This window comes from Zygotorulaspora mrakii, chromosome 6 (assembly GCF_013402915.1).
Source record: "Zygotorulaspora mrakii chromosome 6, complete sequence".
NCBI classification, from domain to species: Eukaryota; Fungi; Ascomycota; class Saccharomycetes; order Saccharomycetales; family Saccharomycetaceae; genus Zygotorulaspora; species Zygotorulaspora mrakii.
The window spans coordinates 1,007,671-1,031,197 of NC_050724.1; the positions used below are offsets into that span (position 1 = coordinate 1,007,671).

A 23,527-nucleotide genomic window follows, 5' to 3' on the forward strand; every position below is an offset into this window, starting at 1 on the left:
TAAATAATTATTTTATATCTCCTTGTCTACCTCTCATCGGTGACTATCCAGAATACTTAGTCAAGGAGCTGCTCGAATGTGAGTGAACTCTTGTGCGACAGTAAAACGCAGTAAAACAAGTGTCGACTAGAACTAAAACAATCCTTGGCCGGGCAAAAGATATTTGAGCGTACCGTCAAATGTCAAAGACTACCGATTTACGTCCAAGCCGAAGCAAGCAGATTGCGTATAAGCTGGATCGTTCCATGACTGTACACGCTGTTTTAAAGTTACACCTCTTTATCTCAGATCGTTAGTCGCACAAAAGGCAACTAAAATTTACTCAAAAAGTTTGTCTGTGAGAGCGATACATCTATACCTACCTGAGACCGAATGGCAAATATAGGCTTAAATAGCTGTATCTAAGGAACCAAATGTCTAAAGCTTTGATATCAAAGCTTGTTTCTTATCCGGGATGGCTACGAGCGTTGCGCATTTCCAGAAAGCCGTATTTGTAGAGAAAAAAAAGCAGCAAAAGCCCTAACTTTTATCCCAACATTGAAGAGCTAGAACCCTCATCGATCTGGCTCCAATACAGCTCGCCAGCCAGTTCGTCAAATATATATTGTGACGCCTTTCAACGTCAGCAAAGATTTATTGGTAAACGAAGACATCCTTTCGCTCAAACGTAAAGGTTTGTAGTCATAACACGTTCAAGATTTTTTTGAAAGGTTCGAGATATCTTTTAGAGAAAGTTTCAAAAGCTATGGCAGAAGTGTTCTCAGATAATTTAAGCAGGTTCAACGAGATTTTGCAAAGCTTGCCGCTAGAGTTGCGTCTAAAAATATCTTCATTGAGTCTTCTAGATAATGTCTCCACACAATTGCTGAGGCTGCTAGTCTCAAACTCCGGCTCGCCGCAGACATTTGAAGCTATTGAAGGTTCATCAGGATACCCAATATCTGGCGAAAGGCAAATATTTCAGACGTTATTAAGACTTTTCAAAGAGATCAGACTGATATACAATGATGGAAGTTGCTTATTGAACGTTCACAATGTGGCGCCCGGTATGTGGTTGCCCAACTGCTCTGCACCTCTGCTTTTGAGAGGTCATGAAACCTATATTATGACCACTATTCGCAAGGCAAACCTGCTGACATATATGCTAACGATCCTGGGATGTTTCGACTATGGATTTGATTTTCTGCAAGAGTCCTTTTTCGAAGTGTTCTGCCCCAATACAGCGTTCTCCGGTGGTAGTTCGTTGGATCAAAACGGTAAACTGTTGAAATCACACGGAATACTTTATTTGGGTCTGAAAACTCAGGCATATATATCTGGGCTGAAAACAATGAATAATGAAAACAAGAACGACAGTATGGTCGAAGACGATGATCTTATATCACGGTCGAAATGTGAACACTTCTTGGACTTGATTTTTCCCAATAACCTGGATGAACTGCTTATTTTAAGAAGAACTGATAGATCAGATCAAAACCTCAGTGAATTAATGACGCCTTCTGAGAGAGAATTTATTGAAAGGTGTATTCGCCGCAGAGAAAACCTGTCACAATATACCAGCTACAAAAGTTTAACTCAAGACTATAGCTGGTATCATTTTATTAAAGAACTGCTAGATTATATCAACAAAAATATGGGAGTCATTATCCTGGGCCGTAAAAGTCGTGGGAAATCAACACTCCACTCATATAGTATTTCCGCATTCGATCCACAGGTGCTATATGCATCAGGTGAAGGCAACACTGTAGAGGTCGAAGATTCGCCAACTCAGCAGAACTCAATGGAAAACACCGACAACGGGCCACTTCCTGGTTCTTTTGCATCATCTGATTCAGTCGTTCACTTTTCCGCGGCTACGAAAGTCCTAGATCCGAATACGCATCTGACAGCAAAGTCTATCGCCGATACGGCCGTATCAGTAACAGCAAATCATTCCATTGCCATCAAGAAAGTCAAGCCCAAGAGGACTTGGTCTAAAGAAGAAGAGGATGCATTGGTGGAAGGTCTAAAAGCGGTCGGGCCTTCATGGTCCAAAATACTGGATATATATGGACCAGGTGGGAAAATTTCTGAGGCATTAAAGAATCGAAGTCAAGTACAACTGAAGGACAAAGCACGCAATTGGAAACTACATTACCTGAAATCTGGCAGGACTTTACCGGAGTATTTAGTGAAGGTGACAGGGACCTTAGAAAGAACCTTCCGATCCAAGAAAAAGAATCTCAAACCTACACTCGAGTTGTCTCAAAGGCAAAGCAATGCATCTGATTTGTTCCGTGCTGCGACAACGGAGCCTTCAGATTTTGATCCAAGTCTTCAATCGACTATATAGTCTCCTCAAAGTCGCTTGGGCGAGGGCACGCCTTCCACATTCTACCCGCATCTCCGCGATTCGTTACATCTCAATCACATACTATTAGTGGCCCCGTGGTGCGGCTGCCCAGATTGTTCGAAGCTCTGCTTCGTTATTTTTTTTATTCTTTATTCTACTCAGATGTTGTTTTTTTCATATCCGCTTGAAACAATAGTTTTGAGGTTCATGAGCACAACCAAAATAGAACATTTCAAGAATGAAAAAAAAAACAATGGCAGGCTCTTCCGTATTGCCGTTGCGTCCATTGTGCTACGCAATTATATGGATAGCTTACTGATGGGGACTGTGGAATAACTTGAATATGTTTTTAGTAAGAAAGCTGCAGATGGTACCTAGATGGGCTGGATAATATTGTTACTTCCTTGTAAATGTCTTGTACTGAATTATATTAATGCCCATACTCTTGGAAGTTATTAGTTCGACAATTCAAATATAGTGCGACTGAGCATAATTGAGTATGATGAATGACCATCTGGAGAATCGAACCAATAGTTGCGACCATTACATTCAACCTCAAGAAATAGTTGTGCCGGATTATCTCCTTCTTGAAGACAAAATACAGTGTAAAATAGATTCAGCGAGACGGGAAAGCGAACAGTTGCACCAGCAAATAGACAAGGTGAGGTCAAAGGCCTGTGATGCGCAACTCCTTGAGATGACTAGGAACGTTGGATCATTGAATAAGAATAAAGTGAATTTGAGACCCACCATCTTGCTGAGAGGCCATAATAGCAAAATTTCTAGTTTTAAATGGGCTCATGACTCGAAAAGTATTCTGAGTGCAAGTCAGGATGGGTTCATGATTATATGGGACAGTGTTTCTGGTTTCAAAAAAAATGCAATTCCCCTAGATTCGCAGTGGGTTTTATCTTGTGGTATATCTCCCTCTAATGCACTTGTTTCAAGTGCGGGCTTGAATAATAATTGTACTATATACCGAGTTTCAAAGGAGCACAAGGTTCAACAGAATGTTGTATCAATTTTCAAGGGTCACACAGGCTATATATCAGACACCGATTTCATGGATAACTCACATGTTGTAACTGCAAGCGGTGATATGACATGTGCGTATTGGGATATTCCCAAGGCAAAACGAGTTAGAGAGTATGCTGATCATCTTGGTGACGTTTTGGCACTATCAATTCCTAACGAGCAGGCACAGCAGTCAGGCAATAATATTTTTGCAAGCTGTGGATCAGATGGCTACAGCTATATATCGGATATAAGAGCGCCAACCATGGTCCAAAGTTTTTTTGTCGGCGACGCAGATGTTAATGCAATTCAATTCTTTCGAGATGGTAATTCTATCGTGACGGGAAGTGATGACGGAGTGAGCAGAATGTTTGATTTGCGGTCAGATTGCAGTATAGCTGAATTTTCCCTTTCTCATTCCATTAGACACGAAAAACACTCAACGCATACGGGGTCAACTGTTGATGGAGGTGATTCTTCATCGCAAAGGGCGTTTGCTTCGTTGACTAGTCCAAGCTACCTTGACAACCAAGGAGTGGTATCGTTAGACTTCAGTGGTTCTGGAAGGCTGATGTATGCATGTTACACTGATGTTGGATGTTATGTGTGGGACGTCCTGAAAGCCGAAATTGTAGGAAAGCTAGAGGGGCATTCAAATCGCATATCAGGAGTACGAACCAGTCCAGATGGTCAGGCGGTATGCACAGGATCTTGGGATTCTACAATGAAAATCTGGACACCAGGCTACATGTAGTTAACCTCACGTTTGATGAATTGTAATTCTCGCATTATAAATTTCTCATCAATCAACAGTTTACCACGTTCACTTTTTCCGTACTGGTTTTTGTCCACATCATTTATTGTGCAGAGTCTGTATTACGTATATATTCCGCAATTCTTTTTACTAGCTCATTTGGTAATTGATGGATACCTAACAGAAAATCATCGTGTTTTGGTCGTTTGTTTACCTCTGCTTGAACCGCAGGATGTGAAACTATCATCTGGACAACTTCGGTCACGACGTCCTGATCAGCAGAAGCTATTTGTTTGAACCAAGAAGTTGCCGAGGACATATTGTTCTTTTTCTCATCTTTGGAGACATCGGGTAGCTTGAAGTGTTTTGATAACAGCGTTTTCAGAAGCGGTATGTGATAAGGGACCTTGATATCGTAGTCGACTCCATATGCGGGCTCGTCAAATGTTAGAGAGTGACGAATGGTGAATTTACCACCATTCTCAACGAAATCGCAAACAATCTTCATTTCGAACTCACCCCATCCGTCTTCTTCAACAGCGAAGGGTGGACTATTGAACGATCTTACAGGCTCTTCAAAAGTTTCATGTAAAAAAAAGGTACAATTTGAAATTATATTTATCTCAACCTCTCCTTCTTTTTCGTCCAGCATACATAACCCAACTTTCCAATGTCTTCGTGGCAGACCGTTCACAGCAACTGTGCTCGGTATTATCAATTGCTGAGTCTTCACCCGGATTGTAACATCAATAGTAGGCTAAGAGAAATGGTTAGTCAGAAAAATTTGAACACTACTAAGCAAGCTTGCAGTTTACAACATACTATTTCCATCGAGTGGCTTATATTTCTCTGTTTCTTTCTGGCCTAGCAATAAAAACAAAAACAGATCAAATCAACCAACAGTTTCTAATGATTAGAACGGCAAGAAAAAAAAACAAGTAAAAAAACTTGCTACATAGTAGTAAATTACAATATTAGAAATCTATATGTGATCAGAGCGTAGCACTTTTTCTCATTCTGTGTTCTTTTTGACATATTCCCATAAACTTTTCAGTAAACCATCAGGCAAACTATATAGATCAATTATAAATTCACCTTCTTCAACGTTGTTTGTAACATTCATTTCAGGAGTTTTGTTATCTGTGACCATTTGCACAACCCCAACAAGATCATCTTCATTCAACTTAGTCAACCCAAATGCTAGCTTTTCAATGTCAACGTTGCCTTTAATGGTGGAGGCACTGGCCGTCTTTGCTTTCTTTACTTTCGGTTCGCCATTTGTAGCAGATGCTTTGCGTTTTGCACCAGCATCGTCTACTGATCCACTCTTGAGTAGCTCTGTTGCCAACAGAGGCTTGTTGGTGGGTATCTGAATTACATGGTCAATTTCGTATTCCTTCTGCAGAAAGTTCAGATCATGAGTTATCTTTCTTTCGCCGGCCTTCTCCAACAAGAAAACACTAATATCCAATGGAAATCCACCCCAGCCTTGTTCTTCTATTGCAAACGGTGTCTCCGTGAAGGTTCTATTGGGATTCGCGAATGTGGGATGTAGATGATATACCACTTTGTCGAAGATAGTGGCTGGTATTTCCTTTCCCTCCTCGTCTAACAAATATATTTCGATCCGCCATTGGCGCATAGGGAAATTTTCCACCGGGGGAAGATCAGGCAACACATGCTGGCTCGTCTTAATACGAACTGTTCTCTTAACACTCTAAACAAATAATTGAATAGCTCATTTCGCCGATATTTAGTTAGTAAAAATTCCCTTGTTACACTATACCACACGCTTAAATTTCTCAGCCTATCAAAAACATACAGTAACCATACTCGCTCAGTCTTTGCGACGAAATGATCTTACCTCTCGAATACTCTGCTAGCCAAGTGCAGCCTTCTTTTTTCGCTTGTCATTATCATTGAAATCCTCCAACCTTGACGCTCTGTTCGAAACTGGGAATTACAAGGCCGTCGTCAGTCGCGACAATAAAGAAGGTGTCAGTAATTCATAGGAATATATCAATATTGGTGAAACAATTGGAATATAAACGGCATAAACGTACAAAAGTCTTATACAAAAATGTAAACAAAAGCTTGTTGTGATCTTATTTAAAAAAAAAAATGAGCCCTTAAACTGGAGGGTCTGTACTCAATATGAGAGGGCAAAAAGAATAGCGGAGAGTAACAATGCCATGATGAAAGTGGTCGGCATAACGAAGGTCGAACCATTATTTAGAGCGTTGGCTGTAGCATTTACAAAATTCCCATGAACTTTCCATGAGCCTGAGGTGAAGGTGCCTGAGCTTCTTGAAGGCTTCATAACGAAAGAACCGGAACTTGTTTGGTACGATGTTGATGTGACGTTCTTGAACCATGACGAAGAGCTGTTATAACCATGGGAAGTGCGTAACTCTGAGCTATATGAACTTATTTTTGAAGATTTGGGATGCTCTGTCATGGATTGAATGGGTGCGATAGTGGGATGCATGTATGTAGACGTTGAATGCGAAGAGGAGGAAACAACCTTTGTCCGAGAGGATGCCGAGTGACTTGATTGTGGGTGGATCGATTTTGAGAGGGATACCTGTGACTGCATTTGGGATGGCTGTGCATTAGTAGCTGGCGGGTTCGTGACATTAACTACTGCCGCTGTGGATATGCCCGTTCCCCAAAATAACTCTTCACCAGCATTTTTTTTCTCTAAGTCCTCTTGATCAATGATCTCCTGCAAAAGTGTCTCGATCTCTGAGAATTTCTCGTTTTTCTTTACATTTTCTAGTGCAATGTTTCTTTCATTTGTAAGTTGATCCAGCAGCTCTTCAGTTGCAGACTTCATGTTCTCGTATTCTTTCAAATTGATGAACTCTGGAACCTCAGGAAAATCCGCAAAGATGATGTTAGAAGTGCGATACAACTGTTTCAAAATTTCTGGAGACATATTTTTTTTGTCTACATGAACAACTAATGGTCTAACAGCTGCAGAGTCTGTGGAGTCTCCACCTAACTCCTCAGTAGTTAAAGTGAAAGATAATTTGGAAGCGCTTGATTGACGAATGACGTCGAGTAAAAATAAAGTTGCTGCAATACTGTGAAGGAACATTTTTTAATTTATTTATTTTGACTCTGTCAATTAAAAGTAAAGAATAGAATCTAGAGTCTGTTTGTGACATACCTCTATCGCTCCGATATTTATATACATGAATTTTCTGTCATCGTTCTGACGCTAAAATAATACCTAGCTTGACACAAAAAAAAATAGCATGAGCGTGTAAGTAAAAAGCGTAGAAGCATGTCAACGCATTGTTTTACTTGTATGCCAACTGGAGTTTACTTGTATTTGTTACTCTTTATCTCAATTTTTATACAGTTGTTGAAGAGATGGTCTATTTACAAGCTATGCTCAGAAATCAATTCCAGAAAAATTTTTTATAGTGAGCTGCAATACTACTTTTGATGGCATTTGGTGAGGCTTTCCAAGCTGCCGGCATTGTGTTCCAGTCAATCTTATTAAAGACCTGCTTCATTTGAAGCTCTGGTTGTGAAGCTTTCAACTTTTCCAAATACTCCACAGCCTTTATGTCAATTTCCTCGCTCGTGGAAACGGGCAAACTGTCCATGTATCCCTGAATAAGTTGCATTTCTTGCTTTTCCTTGTCCACAAGCTCGCCTCTCTCATTTTTCAAGAATTCCTTGATAGAATCTTGTCTTTGCTTTACCAACTTCGAAAAAACTTCAAATAGCATGAACTCATCGAAATTTTTATCCCTATTATCTATTTCTTTGTTCTTAATAGCAGATAACAATCCTCTAATTGTGTTTTTTTTCAAATCGTTCTTTGATATCATTGCCTCTTTCAAATCCTTCTTTAATGTCAACAGTGCATTATTATAGGAGGATGTACTAGCACATCTTATTTGCCTGTTCAAACGTTGTAAGAGAGGGGAACGTAACTTTAACATATCGGGAAACTTCAAAATAAGGACGCCAAACTGATGATAGTACGCAATACGTGTTTATCACTTTATCACGTCATTGAAAGCGAGTTTAGACAAGTATTGTCAAGATATAATTTGGGTTTGAGTAAGATATTTCACCAACTACACGTGATACAATACTAATTCGACAAGCTCCTGCAACCTGGGGACCAGCTAGCATTCGCTCACTTATATTTATACAGTTAATGAACTATATCAAAATGGTTCACATTCTCACATAGTTTTATCTTCTTTCTTAGAACTTGGATAAATGCAATAATGTATGATGCTGTTCTATTTGGCTTCACTCTCTTTCTCAAGGAAATCGGTCCACATAGAAACAAAATTCTCAGTGCTGGAGCCAGAAGACTTGTGATTGTTGTCGCTGCTATAGATGAGTCCAGCTTGTCTTTTTTTGTCATCGTCCCAGTTCAAGAAACTAGAAATGAGTTCAAGAACTTCAAATTTTCTGGGATCTGCTCTGGGAATTGCAACAAAAGATATTAGGAGGTTGGAAATCAGCTCCTTATCAACAGATTCGGAGTCACTGGATTGTTTGAGCATGGAAAGAGCTTTCGTTAAATGTTCGTTGAGAATAATCGCCTCATGTCGTAACTTCCCTATTTGTAAAACGCGATCTTTGCATTCTTTCTCGAGTTTTGCTTTGAGTGATACATCCTCTTTCATTGATTCGATTTTCTGCGTTAGAGTTTCAATGATTTTTGAGGATTCTTTAAAGGATTCTACACTACTATCCAGCTGGGCCCTTAGGGATTTTATCTCCAGTGTACGTTCTTTCGTCTCCTCTTGGTATTGTGTCAAAGATTGCTCTAATTCTGACTCAAGCTCCTTCAAAGTGTTCTGCATTTTGTATTTTTCCTTTAAAATATTCTCCAAATTTAACTCCAGGTCATCTTTTGCTTCTTTGAGAAGCGTTATATCTTGTTTACTGTTCTCAAGTACAATCATCAATTCCTCGATTTGTGACTTCAATTGTGCATTTTCTTCGCGACTAGAATTCAACTCATTTGATATCTCGTTAGAGGAGCTTTCTAATTTAGAATACAATGATTCTATCTCTTCTCTATGTTCGTTACATTGGTCTTGTAAAGCGCTATGTTCTTTATCCAGGTCAGAAAATTCTTTGCTTAATGTTACCACAGCCTTCTGTATCTCATTTTTCTCCTTATTTAAAGTGTCTAGTTTGCTCTTTAATCGAACATTTTGAGATTCGGATTCCTCCAACTGCTCCTTCACCATATTCAATTCATCTTGTGATTCTTTCATTTTACTGAAAACAGTCTTCATTGAGGAAATTCTGTTTAGCAAGTTGTTATACTGAGTCTCTAGTTCATCTCGTTCGCTCTTGATTTCTTCTAGCTCCTTGCTTAAATCGTCTTTGTTGTGCTCGTCATGACTAGAAGTCAATTTTTCCATTTCTTTTCTGGCCTTCTTCTCCTTCTCCAGTTCATGCCTCAATGTTTCGATATCTTCTTTGTTCTTCTTCTCCTTCTCCAATTCAAGCCTCAATGTCTCGATTTTCTGATTTGCCTTTTTCTCTTCTTCCAATTCAAGCTTCAATTTCGCGATATCTTCTTTATTCTTCTTCTCTTTCTCCAATTCAAGCCTCAATGTCTCGATTTTCTGATTTGCCTTTTTCTCTTCTTCCAATTCAAGCTTCAATTTCGCGATATCTTCTTTGTTCTTCTTCTCTTTCTCCAATTCAAGCCTCAATGTCTCGATTTTCTGATTTGCCTTTTTCTCTTCATCCAGTTCCAACCTCAACTTCACAATTTCCTGCTGAGTTTTATGCATTTCTGAGTTGTTCAGATCATTCGAGGGTCCGTCCTCTGTCCTGTTGCCATTTTCTATTTGAGAATTCCCCTCTAGACCACTTTCTAACTTTTCTACTTGATCTATATCTTGTACAACAGGTACGTTGTCCCGTGAAATGCCCTCTAAGTGGCTAGTGGCACTCACGTCTACCTGTTCTTTTGATTCTTCCTTAGCCGTCGAATGGCCTGCGGTTGCAGCAATCTGTTTGGTCTTCTTTCCATTTTTCTTCTTGTTTTTACCCATTAGTAAACATCCAATTCTTTTTCTATCAAAACTCCTGCGCTCCTGACTTCCTTCTGTTTTCTAATTGCTCTGTGGATCGTATTCTTAAGAAGAGTATTACCTTTCGAAAGAATCCTCCGCCGCGTCTCTAAATTTCAAACTGTAAGATGGAATGTGATAAACTTAAAATTCTGTAGAAGTAAACAAGGTGACCACTGCTGGGAAAAAGTTATGGAGAAAGTTACATTATGGGCAGTTCATCTCTATACTCAACTCAACAAAACATCATTCAGTGGTAAATTGAAAAGCCAAAACTAAAATCTCTGTTGAATTGAAGTTGGCTCCCAATAATTCATCAAATGCTTGAGCAAATGAATGCACAACACAGACGAAACTACTGGTAGATCCATGGAAACTTAGGAATTGGGACCCATTATTTGTGTTTCAGCTTGAATTTATTTTGATCATAGGTACTTACCGAGGAGCTCAGGATGAAACATTGAAATGTTGAGAGATCAACTCATCTCCTTGAGCTTTCATCAATATAAGAATAGTCCATTCGGGCGTATAATCATCTCCATAAACGTTTGCCTCAAAGCTAGATGCGCTGGATCAACATAGGTGAGGCAACTTCAGAAGTAGATATTAAACTGAGCCATTACATTTGTCCAAATTCATAAAATTCTGCTAGGAATGAAATAGGGCACTGATTACCGAAGCGTATATCGCCTTCCTAAGGTCAAAAATAAGGGTCTACAATGAACATTTCATGCCATAAGTTGCAAAACTTACTTTGAACGTCTAAGTGTTCATCATCCCAGTGAGTGCTCAAAGTTTAGCCTGAATTACATCTCATTTTTGCAAAAAGAAATCTAAGTCCTGATTTTCAATTATTTAGCTGTTGCAGTGTGAGAGTGTTTGTGTGCCGCATTCAATTCACCTCTTCCCGGTGTCACCATTGTTACAATATGTCTTGTGGATTTGGTTTGGGCTTCTCTTCACTTAATCACAGCAGCACAGATTTTCCAAAACGAATAATTATGCCAATGAGTTATGTGGCATCTTCATGCCGTAAACCCATGCTTCGTTTGGTGAGCTCGGTGCTTCAGAGGTATAGGAATAAGATGTAATTTGTAGTTATTGAATAAATAGCGAAAATGTTACTAAAAGTGAAGAGACAGAGTAGTATCATTTGTCCCACAAGTCACCATATTTTACTCAGTGGCTTTACTGATGATCAAGAAATGAATAATGGAATTTAGGAGAAACACACTAGGTTACATCGCTAAGGGCATTCACACTTGAGATCTGACACAGCTGAATCAATCGGACGTGCATAAGAAAATACAGCACAGTTTTGTGGTATCAAATAGACTGCAAAAGAGCTCACTATGTATCGTTCTGCAGAATCGATCTTTTTATAATTCCACTTGCTCAAACTACCTTAATTCAACATAGAGAAAACATGCTTCAATACTATTATCTCAAGTTAAGCTGCAGAAATTACTGAAATGCATCGCAAGCATGCAGTTGGTTGCTTTCATATAAGCTCTATTGTTACTATGAGTTGGTCTGCGTGCAGGGCGCGTGTAAAAGTGAAAATAGTCGAAATGAAGGCATCCACGAAAGATTGATCTTTAAAGGATGAAAAGTCGAATTCGAAGGTTTGCAGAGAGTAGGAAGTCTAGCCTGCATTCGAAGCGACAGACGTAGAAGCTTTATTATGGTTGACGTCACGTCGTACTTTGGTAAAGGGCAGAATTCTCAAAGAGTAGGCAAATCTTCCCAACCAACTAGGCTAAAACGAAAAGCGGATGCCCCCGAATTCATTGACTTGGATAAGGATGATGATATAGAAGAACCCCAGTCTCTCAAAAGACCCCGGGATAACGTTGAAGCTAAACAAGAAAGGCGAACTGTCGATCACCCTAAGAGAAGAGCATCGAAGACAGGTTGTCAAAAGATGGGATCACCTAACGAGTCGCCTAAGATACCCAAAAATCAAAGGAAAACGAGTTTGAATGTACATGATGTTTTGGAAAACATCCCTTCGGTTGACTTATCCGGCGTTCATGTCAAAGAGAATGTGTCTAGATTTGGAGGCACCAAGACTTCGGATGATGCAGGGGACCTAAAAAACGTAGTAGGATTTCCAGAGGGGAAACCTAACTGTTTGCTTGGTTTGACAATGGTCTTCACTGGTGTATTGCCCTCTTTAGAAAGGAGCCAAGCTGAGGGCTTAGCAAAAAGATATGGTGCGCGTGTCACCAAATCCATCTCAAGCAAAACATCAGTGGTAGTTCTTGGAGATGAAGCTGGTCCTAAAAAAGTAGAGAACATAAAAAAGCTAGGAGTGAAGGCAATTGATGAAAACGGTTTCAAACAGCTTATTGAGGGAATGCCCGCTGAAGGTGGAGATGGAGCAGCAGCTGAGAAAGCACGTCAAAAATTAGAACAACAACAACAACAGGCTATCTTAGACGCAGAAACAATCGCAAAAGAAGAGGATGAAAGAGCAAAAAGAATTGCCTCTGCAAAAAAATCAGGACAAAATATGAAATCCTCACACATGGTGGATGACAAAAATAAATTGTGGACAGATAAATACGCACCAACCTCGTTACAACAGATGTGTGGTAACAAAGGCAGCATAAATAAATTGAAGAATTGGTTGATTAATTGGGAGCAAAGTAAGAAAGATGGTTTCAAAAATGCTGGGAGAGACGGTACTGGCATATTCAGAGCAGCGCTACTTTATGGTCCTCCCGGCATTGGTAAGACCACTGCTGCTCATCTTGTTTCTGAGGAATTAGGTTATGATATTTTGGAACGTAATGCTTCTGATGTCAGATCTAAATCTTTATTAAATGCGGGAGTCAAAAATGCACTCGATAACACTTCTGTTGTCGGGTATTTCAAGAAAAAAGAACAGGAGCAAGAAAGTAATTGCGATAAATTTGTAATTATTATGGATGAGGTTGATGGTATGAGTGGTGGTGATCGTGGTGGAGTAGGTCAACTGGCGCAATTTTGTCGCAAAACAGCAACGCCTATGATATTAATCTGTAACGAAAGGAATCTGCCAAAAATGAGACCATTTGATAGAGTTTGCCTCGATATACAATTCAGAAGACCAGACGCGAATAGCGTCAAGGCCCGACTTATGACAATTGCCATTAGAGAGAAATTCAAGCTGGATCCCAACATTATAGATAGCCTACTCCAAGCGACGAACGCAGATATAAGACAAATTATTAATCTGCTTTCCGCTGTGTCTAAAACTTCCAAAAGTATTGGACACGAAAATGTTGCTGATATTATGGCTGCCTGGCAAAAGAACATAGCCTTGAAGCCTTTTGATATCACGCACAAGCTTTTGGATGGACGTTATTATACAGATGCAGGGTCACAGAGTTTTACCCTCAATGACAAAATTGCCTTATATTTTGATGATTTTGATTTCGCTCCGTTAATGATACAGGAGAATTATTTGAGTACTAGGCCATCGAACTTGATGCCTGGAAAATCACATATCGCTGCAGTGGCTGATGCAGCTGAAAGCATCTCATATTCCAATTTAGTCGAAGCAAAAATTCGGAGCAGCGAGCAATTGTGGAGTCTTTTGCCGTTGCATGCAGTAGTTTCATCTGTGTATCCCTCTTCAAAAGTTGCTGGACATATGTCTGGAAGAATAAATTTTACTTCGTGGCTAGGTCAGAACTCTAAATCGGGCAAATATTATCGCTTACTGCAGGGCCTTCAATACCATACCCGATTGAGTACTTCCACAGACAAAATGGGTTTAAGACTTGATTATATGCCTACCTTTAAACGGAGACTCTTGAACCCAATATTGAAAAACGGAGCAGAAGGGATACCTCCAGTAATTGAGTTGATGGATGCCTATTATTTAACCAGGGAAGATTGGGATACTATCATGGAATTCCAAGTCGGACCAGATGCAGCTGATGCTCAGCTGAAGAAAATACCAACATCCGTGAAGACAGCATTTACCAGAAGATATAACAGCACTACACATCCAGTTGCAATCTATAGAACGGGTACTACGACAGCGGTTACAGCCGGGTCTACCATCAAACCAGACTTTGAAGATATTGTTGATGCGGATGATGGGGCACCACCAGCTGACGAAGATGAGATAAAAGAAGATGAGGACTTAAAGAAAGATAAATTGATTAAGCAAAAGGCTAAGCCAACTAAAAGAAAGCCCAGAGCAACTAATGCAGGCGCGACAAAGAAGAGGAAGACAAAGTAATGTAATTTCAAAGATTATATCATAGTTTAGGTGTTGTTTTATTATTACATTTTTATATTATTTGCGAACGATAAATACTATTTTACTGCAGTCTCCAGATGTTTATAATGACCGTTGAATGCACCTTGCAACCAGTAATACAACTTTCTAAAGACAATTTGTTGGGAGTTATGAAATTGAATAGAATGGTCAGAGTCCGGGAATATGTGCATATCGTAATTCTCAATGTTCAGCGTATTAAGCTTATCAATAAACTCGTAAGTGTTTCGTATGTGTACGTTATCATCTGCAGTACCATGTATTATTAAAAATCTCTCCAGTTTTTTGAAGTTTTCAACATTTATGACTGCTGCGGTATCTCTGTATGTTTTGTAATTGACTATGGGATCACCGATGTACCTTTCTGAATAAAATGAATCGTAATAGCTCCAGTTTGTCACAGGAGCAACAGCCATTGCGTATTTGAACACCTGTCCGCTGTCATACTCTACAGTCTTTAATGTGGAAAAGCCACCGTATGACCATCCCCATACAGCAATGTGGTCTTCGTCAATCATGTTGCGATTTTGAGCAATATATCTCTTAGTTACTTCGGTAATATCCCGAGGCTCCCAATAACCTATTCGTTCAGTTGCCCATTTTTTGAATGCCCAACCTTTTCCCCCAGTACCTCTAGGTTCAATTTCAAGAACAATAGCATTCAAGCCAGAGGAAACCGCCTCTTCGAAAAAGACGGAATGTTTGGTGGTATAAGTTTGCGAGCCAGGGCCCCCGTAGACACTGACTAAAACTGGATATTTTCTGTCAACATCCAAATGTGCGGGCCTTATTTCCACGTAATTGATTCTCACATTATCCTCTATTACCATGCTACTATACCTTTTATGAGGTAAATCATATTTTACTAGACTTTCTTCAATCGTTGTGTTGTCAATTAGAGTAATTGTGTGCATATCATGAATATTATTTGCATCAAAAACGTCTATCAAAAGCCCAGCCGCCGTAAAAGGCACCCCCGGACCTAATTTCCTCATTAAGGCAAAGTTACCGCTTGAACTCAATTCATAGTCATAGAAATCTTCTTTTGATTCTGGATTTTGAAAAGTCCTTATTTCAGAGTCGCCATTCAAATTGAAGGCTACACCGTACAGATGTTGAGACATTTGACCAATTGCGTTTGCTGTAAAAAAAATTGTATCAGATTCGTACTCATATCCAACTATGCCTCTCCCTGTCACTTCCCAGTCGCCGCTTGTTATTTGTTTACCTTCTGTTGCTTTGGATGTATCATAGTAAAATAAATGATTGAACCCAGAGGCATCTGTTTCAATGTCTACATAGCCATAGGTCCTTCTTCCTAGTTCCACATTTGGTGGAATTGGTAAAATTCTCCTTGTCTTCTCGATCCAGCCCCCATATTGCGTGGCATCCAACATTCTAACTGTGTCCAATGATTCAAAGTCGGGATGTTTTTCGTACACTTTCACTAGCATTTTTTTGGATGTTCTGTCAGCTATTTTAAACAGGAAAGTGTTTGGGTCTATCCAATTTGCATCATAAATTATTAGATCTTTGAAAGGTTTATCATTTTCATTTCGTTCATCTATTAAGTTCAACGCGTATACTGTGCCAACTTGCAGATCAAGCATTAGAAGGGATATTTTTGGATTTTTGGTGCCAGGTCTAGGATATTTGAGCTTACAGATCGACGCACTATTGTCTTCATTTGTATACTTTGGAATGTAATAGTCTAGGACTTCTGTATCATTAATTTTTGCAAATACCAGTTTTGAGTCATCGGGAGCCCACCATACAGCCTTTTCATTTGAAAATATTTCTTCCTCGTATATCCAGTCTGGCCTACCATTAAAAATATCGCTGGACCCGTCTTGAGTTATTTGCATCGCTGGTCTACCTGAATGAAGATTCTGAACATACAAATTATTTTCGAACACATAGTAAATGAAATTATAACAAGGCGAAAAATGAACATAAGAAATATCAGCTGGCTCACCAGTGGATAGAGGAGAGATTGGATTAATGGTATCGGTTTTTAAATCTTTAAGGAAATATAGCCCTTTAGAAGAGTGTCGATACTCATGTTTTATGTTAATGCCAATAATCATCTTATCGAGAGCATAATTGACCTTAACCTTTTTGATAATATACTCTATGTCATTATAGTTGATACTTGTCTTCCCCAAGTTAATTGAAAATGAATCGCTGAACAATTGTTTTGCCACAAGAAACTCCCCATCCCCAGTGTTATCAACTGTGAGATAGAGCCCAGGATCGGCATCATGACTCAATAAAAGAGAAGGTGGCCTTATGAAATGAAAGTCTTTCTCCTCATAAAGAAATTCACCCTTTAATACTTGATCGATGGTGAATGATCTCTTTGAAAAGTTGTTATTAACCTTTCCGGGGGTCCTGACAAGACGGCTTATAGGTATTAGAAACAGCGCCAGTAATACCAGTGATACTATTGTAAATGTTATGACTATGCCTTTTTTCTTGAATTTTTGTGCATGTGTCTTGAATTGCCAGTTTAACGAAGGGCTCGGTAGGAGTTGATTTTCTATATCCTCACTTTGAGCCCTTGCAAACGTCCTATCATCTGAAGATTGCTCTCGAAGCTCCGTTTCGTTGCTATTTTTTGTGTCGTTGCTGTCGTTGTTGCTGTTGCCATACATGTTGTTCATTTCATAAGAGGTCATATCAGCGGAACTTGAATTTCTCCTTTGTAGAAAGAGATGACTATTCTTCCTCTTGTGTGAATGGGTTGACGACATTATCAGCTATTTATTCTATGCATCTCCCTTTCTCGGTATTGAAATAGTTCCCTTTTGAGGCTTTGCCTTTATCACGGTGATGTTTAATTCAGTTATTTTTTCGGTCGGATATATACGAAAACGTACCTTGTCTTTAAAGCAACAACAATCTAGGATATATACACATAAATGATATATATATACATATTCTACATTTAGTTGCCGGCCAAAGCAGCAATCTTGGCAGCGACACGTTCTTGTCTTTGTTCTCTGGTCAATTTAACTTGTCTGTATTTCTTGGATTCAGCAGCGTATTGTTCCTTGGTGAATTTCTTTTCAGTTGGTTTGAAAGAAGGATCTTCTCTAATGGCTTCGTGAGCGTTGGCGTAGATGTCCTCAACGGAGTCAGCATCGATGTCATCGGCCAAGTATCCCTTGAACAATTCAGAGAATCTTTCCTCATCATCATCGGCTAATTCTTCCATGTATTGAGAGACGTGACCAGCAAAGATGTAAGATCTCAACATTTCAGCGTCTAGCTCTTCAGCTTCGAAATCCCAACCTGGGAATCTGTTTTCGGAGTGAGGAACGTACAAACCACCGTCGGAAGCACCTTTTAGGGCACCAAAGACTCTAGCACCAGTGGTAGTTCTTTGCAAACCGATATCTAAGAAAACTTTGAATGGACGTGGACCATCTTCAACAGCTTCGGTCAATTCGTATTCACCTTCGACTTCTTCAACACCCTTGTAGGTTTCGTCCAAGCCTAATTTTTGCAACGCTCTTCTGGCGATCAACAAACCGGTAGCGTAAGCAGCGGCCCAGTTGGTCAAACCATGGCTGATACCGTACTTTGGCAATTCGTGAGAGTAAGCAGCAGCCAAGACAACGTCACCGGTGATAGTGGAAGAAACGATCTGACAGATGATATCTCTGTTAGTGATTCTGACGACTAATCTGTACTTTGGAGTAGCATATTTAGCCTTGTGTTGAGCAACCAATCTCTTTCTTTGGTAGTAATCGGTTTTACCTTCTCTTCTTCTTCTGAAAGGAGTTTGGAAACGAGAATGGTAAGCAGAAGACTTAATAACTTGATCGAAAGCCATTGTTGATATCTGTGATTGGGTCAATTAGATGAAGCTAAAATATAAGTTATCGAGAACAGCCAGAAACTTCTAAAGTACGTTAATGACCATCATCGATCCTGCTATAATTTTTTTCAGTTGAACCAACAAGACCCATCGACAGTGTCTGCGTTCCTCGTGTGTGCTGTCCGGAGTGTCCGGCGCGCCCGGCGCATCTTTTTTTTTGCAGCTTTGCGTCACAATGCCAATTTCTTTTCTCGACTCTCGGGAGCTTTCGGACGGTGAAAAACGGGAAACGAAAGAGACCGAAAATGACAAAACTGAAAAATGCGTTTCGTACATTGTTAGTGCGGTGAATGGGTTTCCAACTTATTGTTGGTTAGCATCCGTGCACCACTGCGTAGTTGTTCGTGCGTCCGAAAACAGTCACATCCTGGATAAAGCGTGCGTCCTCCCGGACACCTCACGTGAAGCCGGGAACAGTGTTCCGGAATTTCGGACAGATGCGCCTTGGCCGTTATTGCTCGGCTTTCGATCCCGCTCGCTTGTTCTTTCCTTTGTCTGTAGATAATAACGTGTTCACGATGGGACATGCCGTGTTGCAAGCCTCGGCGGCTAAAATGTTCCAACGAGTATAATCTCTTACATGGATGAAGTTCTTCATCACAATACACAGAAGTGTTCTAGTAGAAGTTCAACGTCGGTATAGGATCACAGCTGATTCTCATGAGTGTGGTATAGTTTGAATGCAATGCTGGTATATTTTAGCTGGAGTGGCTGGCAGTTGTCTTCTTGCCCAGAGGGATCTAATGAAGAAAACGGTTGAGCAGAACGTTGTGAGAGATCGGACAACTGTTACTGGGCGTTGATTAGAGTTTGTATGCTCTGTCGTTGGTGAATTCCGTGTCCTCTGTGGCCTCTCTCACTGGTCTTCAGATATCGGTCGCGCCTCTTGGTGGACGATGACCACCAACCAACTCGTAAAATGAAATATACACAACGTGTGCGGAGAATGAAAATGTGTGCATGTTCTTCAAAGTGAGATGGTGCTTTCTGTTCCTTTCCGAGAACTCGCGAAAGGTCCTAGTGCTCTGCGGCTAAACGCTATGACATTCATCCTGGACCTCAGCGCAAGCGATAAGAAAGGCGAACAGACGCGCTGTTCTGTCTATACCTAGACAATTGCTTTGACGACCACGGCTCAAGTTCTCACCTCGATGCAGCTAATAGAAAAGCGCTAGCAGTGCGGGGTGGGCAAGGCTCACAAGCCATTCAGATCGTCAAGATGTAATGCTCCGGAAGTCGGGTACAAATATTGGTAAATTTAAAGTATGGCTTTTACCAATAGGAAGCTACACAATGGCCGGCGGACGCTGCAAGTGCAGGCTCTGACTAGTCACGCATCACGCACCACAGAAACATTAGAAATTAAGGCTGGCAATTCAAAGAATTCTCAAGACCGTTTTTCGGCACATGGTATCGAATAAAATTGATAAAAAGGCTTAGTTTTAATATTACCATGCCTTCCACTGTCACTCCTTCAAGCCCTAAGCACGAGAGCGATGAATGTTTCATATTCCCTTCTGCCCTGTTGAGGCGCTGTATCTCGTCGTTGGCATCGAATAAGGGCATCGAACAAGGGCATCTAGATCTGTGAGAGCACTTCGGTGGTGGTGCTGTGCCCGTATCTCGGACTAATTCATTATTTCAATCTGCCCTGTGATTGTATTTCACGCTGCGCCGCTTCACTATCTTTTGGCTCAGTTCTGAAATGGAAGGCGGCGGCGCAGCTGCTAGTACAAAGTGATTACTTGATAGCATGCCTTTACGCAATGCCGCCTGACATATTATTCTGCACGTTGTGTTGCACATTGTGTTACAAGGGTCCAGAAGTGGTTTGTAATAACGATTGAACGACACGTCTTGTATATAAGCAAGACGGTGAATAATTTGGGAAGTAAAATTAGTGGCACACAACCCGGACGCACCATTGGTACACAGAAGTAAGGGGACAACTCAACAGCCTGACACAATAGTGGCTAACAGGTATTCAGCGGTATAAAATGCCAAAGACACAAATATTGATTACGGATATTCCAACAGCTTATTTCAAGGAGAAATGGCCCGACCAATTGGAGAAGGAGCTGTTTGTCAAGTTATTCCCGCAATTCAGCTCAAATTTACTATACTACAGCCCCTTGGCATTTTTGAATCGGATTGTTATAATTATGGATAATGAGGAAACCACAATTCAAATGTACAATAGTTTGAAAAATCTACTTGCGTCACAAAAAAGAACTGCAAAACTCTATCTCACCGAGTCCCTTTTGACAAAACCAAAATCAAGATCCTCAGATGATTTGACTTTGATGTCGAAACGTTCACCGGAACGTCAAAACACCAACACGACCACAGATACGCATCTTGAGCAACCAGAGTCCCAGCGATTACAGACCCCTTCACAACAACTTTCGCAGGCCAGTAAACCAATTCTATCGATAGACACAGATCCATCAAGTACAGGAATTAGTACTTATTCACTTTCTATAGGTAGTCCGTCGTTATCTCCAGACCGCACATCTTTGGAATCCCCAACAATGTTGAAGTTCGACAGTCAATCTAAGCTGCACTATTATAAAGAACCATTACCGAAATTGAATAAAAGGGTTAGTCAATCAACTTTTGATTCCAGCCCTGCTGATACAACCACATATCTTTTCAAGCCAAGGAATACTGGTGATCTAGCTTCTGCATCATCAACTGATATGGTATCATCATCTTCTTCAAGAATTGATATCCCACCGCCAAGTCCAAGTATTACTTTAAACGAATTCCATCTTTAATTCATTATACCAAAATGCTAGAAAAGTAATCTAAATTGCTTATTTACATGAACACATAACCGATATACATTACCTATATAAGATCAAGCAATAGATAGTATCTCTGTCGATCCACTTTATTCTCCAGCTTCCTCCTGCACATTGACTACTTGCGGTGATAATAGTTGAGAACTTATTGCAGCTTTTTCCTTGTCAATGGTTTCCCCCTTTGTAACTGCTGAACCATCATTGTAATGGGCTTTGAAGAAGGTATAATGCAGCACAATGTCATCAATATTTCTCATTTGCGGATCTGAGGCAAAGTCTGGGTCAATAAAAAAGAAAACTGGCATATCAATCTCTTCTCCAGCACTTAGTTTCTGTTCCTCAAAGCAAAAGCATTGGATCTTGTTGAAGTACTGTGCTGCTTCTCCTGGAGTTATACTATAGGTGGCCATACCAATGATATCATCTCTACTTCTATTCTTGGCTTTATAAAATGCCAAGGCTGTTTCCCCTGGGTGAACATAAACTTCACGTTGCTCGGGTGTAAATTTCCACGGTAGAATTTGTGAAACTTCACTTGTAAATGAAATCCGTATTCTTTTATCTGTATTCACTGGAACCAATTTATCTTGCGTAAATTTACGTTTGTCAGTAATTGGGATACCACCAAATCCTGTACGTGCGCAAATAGCCCTGTATAATGGAACAGCAGCATATGCCAACCCAAGGAATATAACAGCAACACTACTAAAGTATAAGGCTGCGGTGCGGTCCTTGTATTTACGTTGCCTGGCAATCCACTCATTACGCAATGCTCTAATTTCCTCGGTACTCATTTTATTTAAATCTATTCTTGGTGATTTTGTCGAATTCAATCTCTTAAAACAACCACTAACATATTTCGGCCTCAATGTCGCTGACAATCCTACCGAGGGGAGACTGCACCTTGCCAAGGAACAATGAGTCCCTCTTATTACGGTATTGAATCCCCATAGAAACAACTGAGTCATAATGCTTGATTCCTCTTTACTCTACTCTGGCTAACTCAGCTTTATTCAGTATCTGTGCAAGTATATTTTTTTTATGCGGGGAGACATGACAAGTGATTCATTTTCGAAAGAAAGTAAAAAAATGTAACGATGAGCAAGACTCTTATTCCGGTATTATAAGATTACTTCCCCATCTTCTGTCAAGCACCAGCATGGAGGGACCAGAAAAGAGGCGCAAAAAAGTGTCAAGATCTTGCGTTTTTTGCAGAAGGTCGCATTTAATTTGTGATGAACAACGCCCGTGTAAAAGATGCATAAAAAGAGATATTGCACACCTTTGTACCGATGAACCTCTTTCAAATTCCGTCACACCCGTATCAATAACCGAGCCTGATGAACAACTAAGGCCTGGAGATAACGAAATTAAAAAAAATGACCATATGGAAGGCTTGCACATGTATAATGGCAGCGCATCACAGATGAACAGGGCACCAAGTTTCTTAACACAGCAGCCCACCTTTGTCTCAGAACATGTTGGATCTGAGTTTAGTTCATTGAATGCTTTCCTCAACATGTTAGATGATCCTGTGCTGATGAATCATGGCCCAGCTACTAATAGCGAAATTTCAAGTCATCACTCTCTGCCTCAACAGTCTATGATAGGAAGTCCGGAGCCTTCTCTCCCAGTTTTACTTGAAGATCAAAATTCAGCTGTTGAAAATGCACCAACACCGAAGGAGCATTTTTTCCTGACAGCTGCTGATCCTTCCACCGAAATGACACCAGAAGATAGATTAAAATCAGTAATAAATGCAAAACTCGAGGCTGGATTATTACAACCGTATAATTATGCGCAAGGATATTCGCGGCTGCAGAATTACATTGATAAATATATGAATCAGTCCTCAAAACAAAGAATCTTAAAACCGCTGTCGACAATTAGACCTGCATTTAGAGCAATTGCGCGATCTTTGAAAGATGTTGATTTAGTATTGGTAGAGGAAGGGTTTGAAAGGCTACTTTTGTCTTATGACAGAGTCTTCACATCAATGAGCATGCCTGCATGTCTATGGCGACGCACGGGAGAAATATACAGGGGAAATAAAGAATTTGGCTCTTTGGTCGATTGTACAGTGGATGATCTTAGAGATGGCAAATTAGCGATTTATGAACTAATGTCAGAGGAGAGTGCAGTAAACTTTTGGGAAAAGTATGGTTCGATAGCCTTCGATAAGGGTCAAAAAGCTGTTTTGACTAGTTGTAATTTAAGAACAAGAGATGGAAGGAAAAAAAGGTCGTGTTGCTTTAGCTTCACTATAAGAAGGGACAGATATAACATACCTATTTGTATAGTAGGCAATTTTATACCAATATCATGATTAAGGGATGCCCTTTCCAATTTCTGTAAACTAGGAACTAGTGGGGGGAAAAATAATATTCTATAAA

The 23,527-nt window shown here is 40.1% G+C and overlaps 13 protein-coding genes across 13 annotated transcripts; 5 read left to right on the top strand and 8 right to left on the bottom strand.

Moving 5' to 3' along the window:
• Nucleotides 1-745: 745 nt before the first annotated feature.
• Nucleotides 746-2,332, top strand: TBF1 (Tbf1p; the record flags this gene model as incomplete). The annotated part of the gene is made up of 1 exon (XM_037289838.1): nucleotides 746-2,332. One exon carries the CDS (start codon nucleotides 746-748, stop codon nucleotides 2,330-2,332), a length of 1,587 nt encoding a protein of 528 aa, XP_037145733.1.
• Nucleotides 2,333-2,831: 499 nt separating this feature from the next.
• STE4 (G protein subunit beta) lies at nucleotides 2,832-4,100 on the top strand (the record flags this gene model as incomplete). Its single annotated transcript, XM_037289839.1, has 1 exon — nucleotides 2,832-4,100. The coding sequence occupies one exon, from the start codon at nucleotides 2,832-2,834 to the stop codon at nucleotides 4,098-4,100; it is 1,269 nt and encodes a 422-aa protein (XP_037145734.1).
• Nucleotides 4,101-4,203: 103 nt separating this feature from the next.
• Nucleotides 4,204-4,931, bottom strand: SAS5 (Sas5p; the record flags this gene model as incomplete). Its single annotated transcript, XM_037289840.1, has 2 exons — nucleotides 4,204-4,857; nucleotides 4,923-4,931. The coding sequence occupies 2 exons, from the start codon at nucleotides 4,929-4,931 to the stop codon at nucleotides 4,204-4,206; spliced, it is 663 nt and encodes a 220-aa protein (XP_037145735.1).
• Nucleotides 4,932-5,112: 181 nt separating this feature from the next.
• On the bottom strand, nucleotides 5,113-5,931 carry TAF14 (TATA-binding protein-associated factor TAF14; the record flags this gene model as incomplete). The annotated part of the gene is made up of 2 exons (XM_037289841.1): nucleotides 5,113-5,817; nucleotides 5,923-5,931. The coding sequence occupies 2 exons, from the start codon at nucleotides 5,929-5,931 to the stop codon at nucleotides 5,113-5,115; spliced, it is 714 nt and encodes a 237-aa protein (XP_037145736.1).
• Nucleotides 5,932-6,249: 318 nt separating this feature from the next.
• Nucleotides 6,250-7,200, bottom strand: SPR2 (Spr2p; the record flags this gene model as incomplete). The annotated part of the gene is made up of 1 exon (XM_037289842.1): nucleotides 6,250-7,200. The coding sequence occupies one exon, from the start codon at nucleotides 7,198-7,200 to the stop codon at nucleotides 6,250-6,252; it is 951 nt and encodes a 316-aa protein (XP_037145737.1).
• Nucleotides 7,201-7,507: 307 nt separating this feature from the next.
• On the bottom strand, nucleotides 7,508-8,059 carry AIM41 (Aim41p; the record flags this gene model as incomplete). Its single annotated transcript, XM_037289843.1, has 1 exon — nucleotides 7,508-8,059. The coding sequence occupies one exon, from the start codon at nucleotides 8,057-8,059 to the stop codon at nucleotides 7,508-7,510; it is 552 nt and encodes a 183-aa protein (XP_037145738.1).
• Nucleotides 8,060-8,368: 309 nt separating this feature from the next.
• Nucleotides 8,369-10,153, bottom strand: RUD3 (Rud3p; the record flags this gene model as incomplete). The annotated part of the gene is made up of 1 exon (XM_037289844.1): nucleotides 8,369-10,153. The coding sequence occupies one exon, from the start codon at nucleotides 10,151-10,153 to the stop codon at nucleotides 8,369-8,371; it is 1,785 nt and encodes a 594-aa protein (XP_037145739.1).
• A 1,702-nt stretch (nucleotides 10,154-11,855) lies between these two features.
• RFC1 (replication factor C subunit 1) lies at nucleotides 11,856-14,408 on the top strand (the record flags this gene model as incomplete). The annotated part of the gene is made up of 1 exon (XM_037289845.1): nucleotides 11,856-14,408. One exon carries the CDS (start codon nucleotides 11,856-11,858, stop codon nucleotides 14,406-14,408), a length of 2,553 nt encoding a protein of 850 aa, XP_037145740.1.
• A 77-nt stretch (nucleotides 14,409-14,485) lies between these two features.
• On the bottom strand, nucleotides 14,486-17,200 carry STE13 (Ste13p; the record flags this gene model as incomplete). The annotated part of the gene is made up of 1 exon (XM_037289846.1): nucleotides 14,486-17,200. One exon carries the CDS (start codon nucleotides 17,198-17,200, stop codon nucleotides 14,486-14,488), a length of 2,715 nt encoding a protein of 904 aa, XP_037145741.1.
• A 194-nt stretch (nucleotides 17,201-17,394) lies between these two features.
• RPL5 (60S ribosomal protein uL18) lies at nucleotides 17,395-18,285 on the bottom strand (the record flags this gene model as incomplete). The annotated part of the gene is made up of 1 exon (XM_037289847.1): nucleotides 17,395-18,285. The coding sequence occupies one exon, from the start codon at nucleotides 18,283-18,285 to the stop codon at nucleotides 17,395-17,397; it is 891 nt and encodes a 296-aa protein (XP_037145742.1).
• A 2,042-nt stretch (nucleotides 18,286-20,327) lies between these two features.
• Nucleotides 20,328-21,107, top strand: RCN2 (Rcn2p; the record flags this gene model as incomplete). Its single annotated transcript, XM_037289848.1, has 1 exon — nucleotides 20,328-21,107. The coding sequence occupies one exon, from the start codon at nucleotides 20,328-20,330 to the stop codon at nucleotides 21,105-21,107; it is 780 nt and encodes a 259-aa protein (XP_037145743.1).
• Nucleotides 21,108-21,223: 116 nt separating this feature from the next.
• COX11 (Cox11p) lies at nucleotides 21,224-22,102 on the bottom strand (the record flags this gene model as incomplete). Its single annotated transcript, XM_037289849.1, has 1 exon — nucleotides 21,224-22,102. One exon carries the CDS (start codon nucleotides 22,100-22,102, stop codon nucleotides 21,224-21,226), a length of 879 nt encoding a protein of 292 aa, XP_037145744.1.
• Nucleotides 22,103-22,293: 191 nt separating this feature from the next.
• On the top strand, nucleotides 22,294-23,460 carry RDS2 (gluconeogenesis transcription factor RDS2; the record flags this gene model as incomplete). Its single annotated transcript, XM_037289850.1, has 1 exon — nucleotides 22,294-23,460. The coding sequence occupies one exon, from the start codon at nucleotides 22,294-22,296 to the stop codon at nucleotides 23,458-23,460; it is 1,167 nt and encodes a 388-aa protein (XP_037145745.1).
• Nucleotides 23,461-23,527: the final 67 nt, after the last annotated feature.